This window comes from Passer montanus, unplaced genomic scaffold (assembly GCF_014805655.1).
Source record: "Passer montanus isolate IOZ18808 unplaced genomic scaffold, ASM1480565v1 scaffold143, whole genome shotgun sequence".
NCBI lineage: Eukaryota > Metazoa > Chordata > Aves > Passeriformes > Passeridae > Passer > Passer montanus.
This window is the reverse complement of record NW_024361275.1, coordinates 466,850-479,687: the sequence shown is the minus strand read 5'-3', so window position 1 is coordinate 479,687 and position 12,838 is coordinate 466,850. Positions and strand designations below refer to the sequence as shown.

The 12,838-nt window shown below is 55.4% G+C and overlaps 1 protein-coding gene across 1 annotated transcript; it reads right to left on the bottom strand.

The window, feature by feature from the left end:
• Window positions 1-958: 958 nt before the first annotated feature.
• FANCG (FA complementation group G) lies at window positions 959-10,563 on the bottom strand. Its single transcript, XM_039700757.1, has 14 exons — window positions 10,527-10,563; window positions 9,990-10,325; window positions 8,883-9,014; window positions 7,892-8,085; window positions 7,133-7,286; window positions 5,870-6,000; window positions 5,369-5,515; window positions 4,433-4,593; window positions 4,151-4,217; window positions 3,308-3,645; window positions 3,112-3,167; window positions 2,397-2,534; window positions 1,458-1,590; window positions 959-1,208 (listed from the first exon to the last, which is right to left on the bottom strand). The coding sequence occupies exons 1-14, from the start codon at window positions 10,561-10,563 to the stop codon at window positions 1,091-1,093; spliced, it is 2,142 nt and encodes a 713-aa protein (XP_039556691.1). The 3' UTR covers window positions 959-1,090.
• Window positions 10,564-12,838: the final 2,275 nt, after the last annotated feature.

The following is a 12,838-nucleotide window of genomic DNA, read 5'->3' as shown; positions in this document are numbered from 1 at the left end:
AAACGGTTATCCCTGGTCCAGTCGCTTTATGTCCTTGTCACAAGTCCCTCTCCAGCGCTGCTGGGGCCCCTTGAAGGACGGAAATCCTGGGGCCTTTTCCAGGCTGAACGATTCCAGCTCTCAGCCTTTCCTCACTCCAGCCCTCTGATCACCTTGGTGGCCTCCTCTGGGCTCACTGCAGCAGGTCCCTGTCCCTGCTGTGCTGGAGCCCAGCTCTGGATGCAGTGCTCCAGGTGGGTGTCAGCAGAGCAGAGCAGAGGGGCAGAATCCCCTCCCTGCCCTGCTGCCCACGGGGCTCTGGATGCAGCCCAGGCTATGCCAAGGTGCTTTCCTGAAGGAACTGCAGGTCAGAGCCCACCCAAAGCCCCTGTCTGTCCCTCCAGCATTCCCAGGAGGCTGCAGGAGCCCCTGCCTCACAGAGTTCTGTCATGCCCTCTCCTCTCCCCTCACTCCTTGGCCTTGCAGCTCCCAAACTCCCTTCCCTCTTGTGGGAGGCAAGGCTTGCCAAAGGCTTGGGTAATGGAGTCAGGGCAGCTTCCTCATCCCAGAGAAGCTCCACCAGCCACAGGGCAGGAACGTGCTCCTTCACCCCTGAGGGTGGGGGCCTGCAGTGCTGGCCTTGGCACCGACCCTCAGGGACATGGGTGTGGGTCTGGACCCTGCTGCTGGTGCAGCATTGTGAAATTCTGACACCAGAGGCGTGCACCTCAGACAAAACCACTCCTCTGGGCTCCAGAGCACAGCGACCGAGCAAGGAGCTGCCACACAAGCACAGACAGGGCAGCCCGAGTGCAGAGCCAGCCCCACCAGGCACGGGGCACAGAGGATGAAGGCACCTCTGCCCTTGATCTCTCACACACCCAGGGCACACAGCTCTCAGTAGCTGGAGGCAGTGTCAAGGCCACGACTGCAACATTTCGCTCTGGAAAAAGAGCATGGGAAAACCCAAAGCTAAACAGAGCTGCGTTTTTTTTATTAGGAAAGGAGATCTATTCTGTTTCAGTCCTTTGCTTCATCACAGAGTAGTCCTGAGCCTTGAAGGAGTCCTTAAAGGCCTTGTGCCAGCCAAGTGCAGGGAGACCTCAGCAGGTCAGCTTGAGGTGTCCTGGGCTGCTGTCCCGAGGTAATCCTGGATGCTTCTGGCAAGAGGCTCACTGTCAGGGAACGCTGCCTGCTCCAGACACGCAGCCAGGTACAAAGGGAGGGGCCTGAAAGGGAAGGGAGCAGGGCAGCAGTGAGGAGCGCAGCATGGCTTTGCCATGCCCTAACACATTTGTTCTGAGGTCCCCCCTCTCTGCCCTGCCCATCTGCTCTGTGTCAGCTCTCCTGTGCCCAGGGGGTCCCAGCAGGGCCACAGCCCCTCGGAGCACTCATCAGGGGAAGCTCCTCAGACACCTGAACTGCCCTCACAGCCTGCCAGACTGCACTGCTCAGACCTCACCCAGCCCTCTACACACCTCCCCTGCCCTTGCTGCTGCCCATCCTCTCCAGGGGAGCTCTGGGAGAGCCTCTGCCACTGAGCAGCCGCCTCCTGCTTTCGGTTCAGCTTCCACAAGGCCTGCACCAGGTAGGAGGCAGCGGCTGGGTCACCTGCAAGACAGGAAGGAGGATCAGCCCTCAGCAGAGGAGGAGCAGGTCCTCAGCACTGCTGTGGGTTGCAGGGTATTACAAAAGAGGCTCAGAAGCCAGACGAGGGCAATGAGTGTAAGGAGAGGTGGTGTAATGGGGAGGAGGCTGTCCTGGCTGTGTCACGGGCTCTAATTAACCCCAGGGCTGGCAGCCAAGGCAGATGGCATCAGCCCTGGGGCACAGCCTGCCACACCTCTCTCTGCACACAGACTGAGGTTCTCCTTGCAGGCACGTCTGCACCCCCAGAGGGAGCAGCCACGGGCAGGACTGGGACCAGCAGGTCTGACAGATCCTGGTGAAGCTCACACCTCTTCAGCATGTCAGAGCACTCAACAGGAGAGAGCAGCCCTGTCAGCAGCACTAGCCATGCCTTGGCTGAGCTCAAGACATGAATGCTCCCTTTGCAGGCCTCTGTACTGCCAGGCATGGACATGCTGCTTCCTCAGGTGAGGAGCAGCTCCTATACCTGCTGCTGCCGAGCTGGGGTTGAAGCTGGAAGTTTCCAAGCTCTCTGAGGGAACAAATTGTTGTCAGGGTTCTGAAATACTCCTCTGACAATAGTTTTGGTCTGTTTCTCCATGGCAGTGAGCTGATCAGGCCCCACAGAAGGATCTCTAGTATGTAATATTGCTAGTGGCCCTACTGTTGTCCTTGACACCTGAATAAATGTGGTATAAAGCATAAGAACTTCCTGCTGAAGACAGCAAAGCAGCCCAGGACAAATTTGTGGAAATCCCTTGAGTTCCTCACCAAAATGAGCCTGTTACCTGGTGAGATCTGCAAGCTGTGCTGGAAATCCAACAGGGCTTCTTTGTTCCTCCCCAGCTCCAGGAACTGCGTACCTCGCCCAATGAGAGAGAGCAACCTGATCTTCTGGAGCACCTCCACTTCTGGCTGGAGATTCTCTGCCACAGGAAGACACACACACCTGGAGACAGCATCCTCCAGACCTTCTCTCCCCTGTTCCCAGCAGGCTGAGCCAGGTTAGCAGTCAGGACAGGCCAAGCATTTACTGTGGGCTGCTCATCCTCCAGCTCTGGAGACACATGGCAAAGCTCAGCCTCTCTGCCAGGCCGGAAGAGGTCGGCAGGCAGCACAGGGGGAGAGTGAAGAATGCCAAGAGCCCAGAATGTTACATGCCTGTGAACAGTAGCCTCAGCAGCAGCCTGGCCTTTGGCTGTCCCTTTGCACCACTGGCATGTATCTTTTCCCCAAAAACTGAACTGGAGGAAGCTTTCCAGTTCACAGCCCCTTTAACTGCTACCTAGGCAGTGAAGGAGGCAGAGCCAAGGCCAAACTCTGCTCCAAAAAACAACAGCCAGTCTCTTCAGAGGCTTCGGCATGCCCCGAGCTTTGCACCCTGGGACAACTGCCTCTTGCCAGAGTGATGCCCACCGCCTTGCCCCTGTACCTGCTGCTGCCAAGCACAAGATCCTGACCCCATCAAGGCCCCACGCGTGTGCTGCTTGTGTGGTGTCCTACCTGTCCATTTGATGCCAGACCCATGAAGCTGGACGCGTAGGAGATCACTGAGGCACCTGTGGGTGGGAGGCCAGAGGAGCTTTGGAGCCACTCCTGGGCTCTCAGGAGTGCCAAGTTGTCAGGGCAGCTCCAGTGCCAGGCTGTGTCCTGCCCTTGCCCCACCATCCACTGCTGCCTGCTGGGGAGGCTTTATCACCTGCTGAACTGTGTTACAGCTTCCTTGCTCTCTCCCAGCCTGGCCCATGCCCAGCCCTGGTGCAGGTATCCAGCTGCTCTCCAGGCAAGGCAGCACAGGCTCTCCTTCTTCTGGGACAGGAGTGCACCTGCCAGTTCTGCCCCTGGCAACGAGGAATCCGGCTGCTCCAGCCTCTCCTCCACTCGTAACACCCGTGGAATGAGGTCAGTTGTCCGGCTGATGACCTCCTCACACACAGTTATGGCATCCTGGTGCCTCCCAGCCTGCTCCAAGGCAGATGCTGCTTCCAGGAACACCTCTGGGATCCTGGGCAGAGCTGAGCTACCATCCAGGGGCACCTGTGGAGCAAAAGTGACATCAGTGCTGCAGAAGTGCAGAGTTCTCTGCCAAGCAGCAGGACTCTTTGCATCCTGGAACATGGAACTGCTGCCCAGCAAAGCTCAAGGCCTCTCCCACAGTCACTGGAGCCTGGTGGAGCAGGCAGAATGGAAAGCACTCACATCTCATAGAGTCAAGGCACCAAGTCCTTACTCTGGAAGTGGAGGACATCCAAAATCAGCTGACAGCTGCTCCCCAGAGGGAAGGGGAAGCTGTCTCTCCAAACAGCAGTGGTGAGTGCTCTCTGGTGTGAATCCAAAGGCAGACATGCCACAGGTCGGGAATGCCAGCCCCCACTTCATTTCCTTTACATCAGCCCCTATCTCATGTCCTTCACATCTCAAACCAGACACTGAAGCCTGGAGTGCAGGGCTGATGCCTGGGCCCAGCCCTTGGGACTGGGTTTGGATCCCTCCAACCCTCATCCTCCAAGTCACCAAGGGAGCTCTTTACCAGGACACCTACCTGCTGCTGCAGCCCCTCCTGAAGGAGGGACAGAAAATCCAGGTAATGTTCCACTGCATCATCCACCCTGCAACAGGAACAGGGCATGTGGTGGAAGGAGAAGTGCCATCAGCCAGGTGAAACCTGGACTGCCAGCCCGCAGTCTCTCCCCCTGCACCACACTCTCCATGCTTTGAGCAGGCCTACAACAGCAGCACTGAACTGGGCCATTTCCAGGAGCACAGGGAAAACTGCAGAGCCCAGACCAGCAGCGTGGTGCAAGCAGAGCAGAGGCACTGTTACCTCCCATCCTGGAGACAGCGCTGTGCCAGAAGGTACTTCACTTCAGAGGGATGGCGATGGCGAAGGAGGGAAGGGAGCACTGGTGTGCGGACAAGCAGCTCTGTTCGCATTAGAAAATGGGGACTAGAGGAAGCAGCTGCTGGAGGGGTTTTTCCCAAAGCCTGTGAAACAGGAACAGAAAAGATGATCAACATCACACTGGTCAAGTCTCAGGCAGCTGCAATCTTTTGTTGCTTCTGACATCTGGAGATGCACACAGGCGAGCAGAAGTGCTGCACTTCACAAGCACAACCACATTGTTCTCACAGTGGCTTCCAGCAAGAGCCATGAGGATCACACAGGGGCAGGCAAACTTCTGTTCTCCACATGGCACCAAGAGATTTGCAAGATCACCCAGATCACCTCGGGTTTTTAGCTGAGCTGCCTGGAACACCATCTCCCATTACAGCCTCAGACCTAGTTAGACCATTTGTAAGGAGAGAGTTCCCTCTCCTCTCTGTATGTATCTGACAGTTTTCAAACAGCTGAAGAGATAATTCAGGGTCTACTGCTGTGACCTCTCCCAGGCAGCTTCACCCAGCTAATGCACTCTGCCTCACTGCAGCCAAAATCTGCCCTTAAAAGTCTCTGTACTATTGCATACTTTACTAAGAGATTGATACTTTCTGACCTGAGAGTTTAACCTCCCAAGCCACCACAAACATGAACTAGGACCCAAGGTCTTGCCACATCCAAACGTGGTGCTGACAGGAATTTCAGATCTTGCTGGACTCCTTCCTGCCCACTCGCTGAAGGCAGCACTGTGCTATTTTGGGGACTCCCTCCAGGGTCAAGCAGCCCCCAAAAGGAAGAAGCTGCTTTTGAAGCTCCGTGCAGGCTCTGCTGGGAGACTCATTCCAGCAAAACTCATCCCAGAACTACAGGAACCAGACAAACCTCGTAGAGTAGGGTCAGGGCCTGCAGCTCTGCATCGGTCTCTCCCAGTTCATGGTACACTGCTGCCACGTGGGACAGGGCAGGAAGGCACTGGAAATCTACCTGGAGGGCCCACTTCAGGTGCTGAAGGGCTGTCTGAGGCTTGCCCTAGGTGGATGGGAAGACATGCATGTTGAAAGCACATCCTGCTGAAGTCTCTAGTGTTTGGTAGGATCCAAATTCTCGCTCTGCTTCCCCAAGAGATCCCCACTAAACAGGGCAGCAATTTAGCCAAAGGCAGCACTCCTCAGGTTGGTTTTTGAGCTTCTCCCTCTGCAGCAACACTTTGCAATCAGCCAAAATCTTGTCATGGATTTTGCAGCCTGTCCAAGGAGGCTGGGGCCACAAGGGCAACTTCTGCTCAAGGTCTTCCCTCCCTGAGAGGCCTTGGATCACACAGAGGCATTGTGAGCCTGAGCCTCCCCACCCCACAGCTGCCTTTCCCCTCTTTGCTGTCATTACCATTCGCTGAGCACAGCAGCCGAGGCAGGTGTAGATCTGGGCCAGGACATTCTTGGAGCAGAATCCTCCTGCAGCTTCCTGAAGGAGGGAGAGGGCAGTGGGGAAGTTCCCAGCCTCCAGCTCCTGCAGCCCTAGGACAGACCCAACATATTGGCTCTGTGGCTCACTATTGTGTCCCACCTGGCCCCAAACAAGTGTGGTGCCCTTTTCTTCCCAGAGCCATAGGGATTTGCCTGATGCACAGCCTGACAGTGCCAAGCTGACATCTTTGCTTTAGTGCTTTTGCAAGAGAACAAGCTACTCAGTGGAAATGTCCAGCAGAAATAACAGCAGCTTCCAAGCCCAACATGTTTTGTTTGGCCCAGAACAAGGACAGGGGCATGTGCTGGGCAGGTTCACCTCCACATTCCTCCACAATGACAGCAGTGCAGATAGGGAAGCACACACAGAACTTCAGATTTTTTTTAGCACATCTGGGTCATTTCCCAGCAGGATGCTTTGGGATATCAATTAATTAATATTTATTACAACTTGTTATTTGCCTTTTCTTCAGTCTTCTTTTCAGGCTGCCCTCTGAGGCTGCTCTCACACAGCAGCACCACACTCACATCTGCCACTTCCCTGCTGGAAGTGCTGGTACGACCCTTGACTATTGGCTCCAGCTCTGTGGGCCAGAGCTCCTGCCCTGCCTCCTGGCAGGAAGGCCCTGTAGGAGCCCAAGCACAGCAAAGCAGGGCTGGCTGTCCCTGGAGCTGCTGGTGTTGTCAAAAACAGTAAAGGAGAGAAAACATCCAGGGTGGAACACAGCAGCCAGAGGAGATGCACTGCTTGCTGTGACACTGGGCTAGAAAGCCTCACAACAGCTTTGTGTGGCTCTTGCAGCACCACAGTCTGACAGGATCAACATGCTTGCAACAAGACAAGTTCCAGAAGAAAAGAAAATCTTCATAAATTCCCTGCCAGCTTTCTGCTTTAAGGTCACTGCAGGGCCCAGACACCTCCCCTACAGTCACAGACAGGCAGAGGAACCCTGTGATAGTGCAGAGAAAGGATGAGCGGGGGAAAAGCAGGGAAGCTTTTTGAATATGGAATGTAAAGGCTGAGATTCAGAGGCTCAGCCCAGAGCCTCTCCCAAAGGAACAGCCCGAAAAACCCCAAGGGCCAGTTTGCTTGGGAAGAGAAACCAGGATAAGGGCAGGGAAAGTGGTCCTGGGACAGAGCAGCAGGAGACTGTGCTGGCCTGAGTTCCTGCCCCCCACAAACCTTGCAGGAAGGCTGCTGCAGTGCAGAGGATTTCCTTCAAGTCCTTGGCGCTTTGTACAAGGGGCAGGGAGGCCCCCTCAGGAGGGACCCGCCATGCCTTGATCATGGAGAGGAGTTTGTTCTGCCCTTCACTGCAGTGAGCTCTTCCTGGGTCCTGTGAAGGCACAGAGACAGCAGGGAATGCTGAAGGGATGCAGGAAACACTGGTCCAAGTGCACAGAGAAACAGGTCCCACCAAACCACTCAACACTGCTCCCTGCAGTGGGAGCAGACTGGGGAGCAATGTCCTACCATCTGTTCCCTTCAGCAACAACCCCCTTACTGCAGTGATTCCTGCCTGGCCTGGGGCAGCACCTCCCCACCTCAGAGTGGGGTGCACCTCCAGGGCCTCCTGGCATGCAGCAGAGCTGCTGGAGTGCATTCAGAAAGACAGGACCCATCAGCAGGGAAGGTTCTGCATCCCACTGCTGTTCCCTACAGAGTCTGCAAGTCCATCTGCAGACCTCTTCCAGCCTGCCCAAGTCTCCTGTCTGACACACAGAGATCCAGGGTCCACACAGGCAGAATATTCTGGGATCCATTAGCACTCTCAGGGCCATCAGGCTGTGCTGGGATGCCACGGGGCAGATTAGTCATGCTGACTGGGCAGCACCGATGGGTTCAGCTGTCCAAGTGCCACAACAACATTTTGCAGAGTGAGTTTTATGACAAACACAGTATTTATGCCAGCTCTGCTGGCATCTGCCTGTGCCCAGTTACCTCAGCAGTGCTCAGGAGCTGGAAGAGGCCAGTAACACTTCCCAGCTGGCTGGCTGCCAGCCACCAGGCTGCTTGCAGGGCCCCGAGGCGGTGCAGAGGTGCCTGCAGCTCCTCCACGGTTACCTCCTGCAGCACCTTCTCCCACAGCTCCTCCGTGCCAAGATCCTGTCCGCAGGCCCCACAAACCTCCAGAACTGAAAAAAAAAAAAAACCCCAAGCAAAAAGACCTAGAGCTGTGAGACAATGCATTGGTGCCCTGTGACAGACACTCTGGATGCAAGAGGGAGAGAAAGCCTCAAACAAGCACAGGCTCCTCATAGTGATGGAAAGAATGGGATTGCAGGGCTGGCCTGGCCTCAGCAGAATGGAAAACAAGCTCTAAGAGAGTGGAGCTGATGGCAGCACACTCAGGAGACAAGACACAGCACAACTCAGAGCTAGACTCCAGCTCTGCCGAGCCCTCTTGGAGTCATTTGCCCTCAGGTAAGCATGTGCCAACACTGCAGATCCACCTCTGAACTGCAGCCTGTTTCAATGAGCTTTCTTTGAAGCTAGAACACCGTAATTAAAGAAAACAGTAATTTTCTACTGTCACTAAAACTTTGCTAGAGACTCAGAACCTTACACATTAAAAGCTCTTGTTTCCCTTGAAACCTCCAGCCCATCCCTGCAGGCAGCAGCAGGCAGGCAGCTGCACAGTGTCCTGGCCACATGCCACTCCACCTCCAGCTGTTACAGGCAGAGCCTGGATGTCTGCTCACAGTTCCCCCATCTCCAGCCTTTCCAAGCACAGCCAGGCGTGCCTGCCCACAGTTTCCAGGTGGAGCCAGGCATGTCTCCTCTCAGTTTCCCCCATCTCTGGCCTTCTCTAGCAGAACCAGGAGTGTCTGCTCACAGTTCCCACACCTCCAGACAGTCACCAAGTATCTCCAGAGCACAGAGAATGCTCTCCTCACCCCGAGAACTCCCCAAAAAAACAACCACATCTTACCCCTGAGGAGCCCCTGGCGTATTCCTTCTGCTTCTCCATTGATGGCAGAGTCAGATGCTCCCACAGTGAAAAGCAGGGAATTGTAGAGGACAGTGAGTTCCAGAGGCAGGGCAGGGAGGGCAGCCGGCAGCCCTGTGGGCACAGCCATCCCAACAAGAAATTCAGCTGGCTAAGAATAAACAGCTGTCTGTGCCCAGGTGGCAACACCTGGCTTGGCGACAAGAGAAGTGGCTTGGCAAGAAGGTTTTAGTGACTGTGGTGTGATTTAGCCACCTGGGAACTGCAGTGCCAGACAGAGAGCATGTGTCAGCACTCCAGGTGCCAACACTGCTTTAGACATCCATCCCCCAGCCACCAAAAAGCTGCAGTCCTCCAGGAGTTAGGCCTTTCAGCTGTCCCAGAAGAGCATCAACAGCCTACTCTGCTCCAGTACATCTCCACCCTTTCACACACTGTGTCTCTCTCCTTATCACAGAGTCTCAGAATGGGTAGGGCTGGAAGGGACCAGAGTGGCTCATCTGGTCCAATCTCCCTGCTCCAGCAGGGCTGTCTCAGAGCATGTGGCACAAGATTGCATCCAGATGGTTTTTGAGTATCTCCAGTGAGGGAGACTCCACAATCTCTCGGGAAAATTTGTTCCTATGTGCAGTCACCAGGGTAAAGTTATTCTTCATGTCCAGGTGGAGCTTCCTGTGCATCAGTTTCTGCCCATTCCTCCTGCCTACCGCTCAGCAGCACCGAGCAGAGCCTGGTGCATCCTCTGACCCCTCCCTGCAGACACTGACAGGTATTAATGAGGTCCTCTCTCAGTCACCTTCGCTCCAGACTGAACAGGCCCAGATTGCTCAGGCTTCTCTCGTAAGAAAGATGTTCCAGTCCCCTAGTTATCCTCATTTCCCTCTGCTGAACCCTCTCCAGGAGTTCTGTGTCTCTCTTGCATTGAGGAGCTGAGAAAACTGAAAGTAAAGCTGCTTCATGTTGGGGTTTCTCTGCACCACACCTGTGTCAGAGAGCCTCTTCCCTGACTTCCCACAGAAAAGAGTGTCTGACTTTTGTTTTACAGAAGGGGAAGGGGGCGGGGGGGAAGGAGGAGGAGGGCGTGCGCACCGTCCAGCGCCCGACCAGCGCCCGGCTGTGGGCGGCCCAGGCCCGCAGGCAGCTCGGCTCCCGCTCCGGCTCTGGCCCCGGCTCCCGCTCCCGCTCCGGTCCGCGCCGCCGCTTCTTGGCCGCCGCCATCTCCCGCCGCCGCCTTTCCCGCCCTCGCCGCTGATTGGCGGGAGCGGCCGTCACCAAGGCAACAGGGAAGCGCGGGGCCGAGGAGGGACAAAGCTCGGCGCAAGGCGAAGGCGGCAGCCCGGGCTGGCGGGGACCGCCCGGTCAGCGAGTGCCAGCCCTGCCTCCGTGCGGGAGCCCAAGGAGCCACACGCGTGCGCTGCCCAAGCGCTTACCGAGCCCCGACAGGCTTCTAGCTGAGACCCCTGCCCTGGGGAACCTGTTCCAGTGCCCCACCACTCTCCTGGAGAAGTCTTTTCCTGAACCCCGAGAGTCTTGGACCCCAGTTCAACTCCCCCGACAGGTTCAGGCCGTTCCCTCGGGTCCTGTTGCTGGTTCCTGCAGAGCAGAGATCAGAGCCTAACGCCCCACCTCCCCTCAGGAGGAAATTGTAGATGAGTGTTCCCATGAAGGAGACCCCAGACGGGTCGGGGGGAGATTTGGAAGAATGAGATGACACAGCTCCCCTTGGCTCTCGCCGTTTTATTTGCAGACATCATTTTCACAGCTGCCCAAGCCCCGTGCCACCCTCGGACAGCAAATCGCGCCTCCCCCCTACTCCCGATTAACTAATTAATTATGCAATTTAACACCGGAGCGCCCCCTTCCTGGCTGCCTTGCCAGGGCACCAGGTGAACAAGCACAGCCAACTTGCCTGTTTTGGAGGGTTTTTTGGAAAGAAGAAGGCTCTGCTTCCCTCAAGCAGAGACTTGAGCATGGCTTCCACCTTCCAGGTGTAGCTGCTGGATGTGAATGAAAGCATTGACAGCCAGATATGTAGATACCCAGGAAAGTGTAGCACCACGCTGCATGCAGAGCTCCCAGGTTGCTTTCCACAACTGGGCTAATCCCCTTTTTTTTTTTTTTCCCCAAATGAGGGACTGAGGTACAAAGAGGTTAATAAAAAATTAAACTACAATCTTGCTCCAAGCCACATGGTGCTCTGAGTCAGGGTTCAGAGGAGAGAGCAGGGCTCCCCAGCCCTGCTCCCCACACTGGCTCTGCTGCTTCCTGAGGGGAAGGGGGGCATGCACACCGAGACTGGGACTGTGCCTTGGCATAAAAAAGCAGCCTGAAGAGTTGAGGGAAAAACAGGGAGAGGTGGGACAGAGGAATGGCTGTGGGAACAGAGCTGGAAAGAGCCCTGGGCTCCCCAAACAGTGCCATCCCTTGGGATCCATGTTAGCCCCACGGACCAGAGCTGCAGGTGCTCCCAACACTCACAACTCTTCACAGTGGCCACAGCTTTTGGTCACTATTTTCTAGGCAGCAAAAAAGAGTAACAAGTGAATTTTTGTTCTGTCCCAGGACCATGGGACACACCATGGGCCTGAGCCAGAGCAGTTTCCCAATGGCTCTCCCCTGCCAAGAAACACACGCACAACGCTTGCAAAGCCCAAAGTGCAGAAAGATTGTGGAGTGCAGGATGAAAACTGCTCAGCTGAGCACCCTGTCCCCTGTCACACTCAGCACAGGGACCAGAAAACCATAAATAAACTGCCTGGAGTAACTCATCTAGGAGAGCCAAGTGGGACCCTACAACAACCTCTTTGGAGGGATGAGGGGCAAAACAACTCCCCAGCACTCCAGATTTCCCAAAAAGCTTGGTTTGGACTAGGAAGCAACCCCCTCCTGGGGTTTTAAATCAGCAAACACAACCCTGTCTGCTCTAGCATCAGCAGCATGATCTGCCTCCAAGGTTGCCAGGCCCTAGACTGGCATTAACTCTGTGATCCCCATCAGAAGAATGGCAGCCAAACAATCAGCTTGAGGGCAGCTGAGGAAGGCTGACAAAGACTGAAACAGTCAATGAAACAAAGCAAGAGCATCTCCAGCCCTTGGAAAACTCATCTCCATGAATCTGAAATCTTTGGTGTGGCAGCCAGTCTGCTGTGTCCGAGCAGCCAGCACTCCATGGCATCTCTGCAGTGACAAGGATGCAGCTGCAGCTCCTCTACTGCAAGTTTTGTTTAGTCTCTGGCAAGATAAGTGTGTCCTTTGATGACACAACAGCTCTGCTGTTCCTTCTGCTCTCCCTGGCCTCCCAGGACCACGAGCCCACACGTGGCAGAGGGGTGGCATGCAGGGGTGAGGAGAGGAATCCCAAGCCCCGTGTGAGTGCTGCAGCCATGAACACTGGGCATGGGAAGGCTCAGCTGCACTGGAGTGACCAGTGAGAAGAGAAACAAGTCCCAGAGATGGAAGCCAAGGGGCCTGGGTGGCAGCTGCAGGGACATCAGGGGCCAGTCCTACATTATCAGTGGCCACAGGGACTTCTGCCAGCACAAATACAGGCAGGCAGAAAGCTCCTGACCAGGTCATGAGGTTACAACAAGTCCAATTTGAGCTCCAGCCTTGAGGTTTAGCAACATGTGCTAGCCAGATTAACCTCACATTAAATGAAAATTTACTGGGTAACTGCTACCTCCACCCCCTTCCTCCTCCCCCTGTTCCTTCAGAAGCACACCTTCAGAAGCACATGGGCACCAGGGAGTCAGCTTTTAGCAAATAACCTATTTTTAAGGGTGTGCCTAAGCCCATTTTAATTGTGGGGTGATGCATTCCTGTAGCTTTCAGCTTCCCTCACTGTCTTTCACTACCCCATCCTTGTGCTAGCACTGGTGTTGTGCATCCAGGCAGTGAGGCAGGCCAGGGTGTGATGCCAGCTACAAACCAGTCCCTGC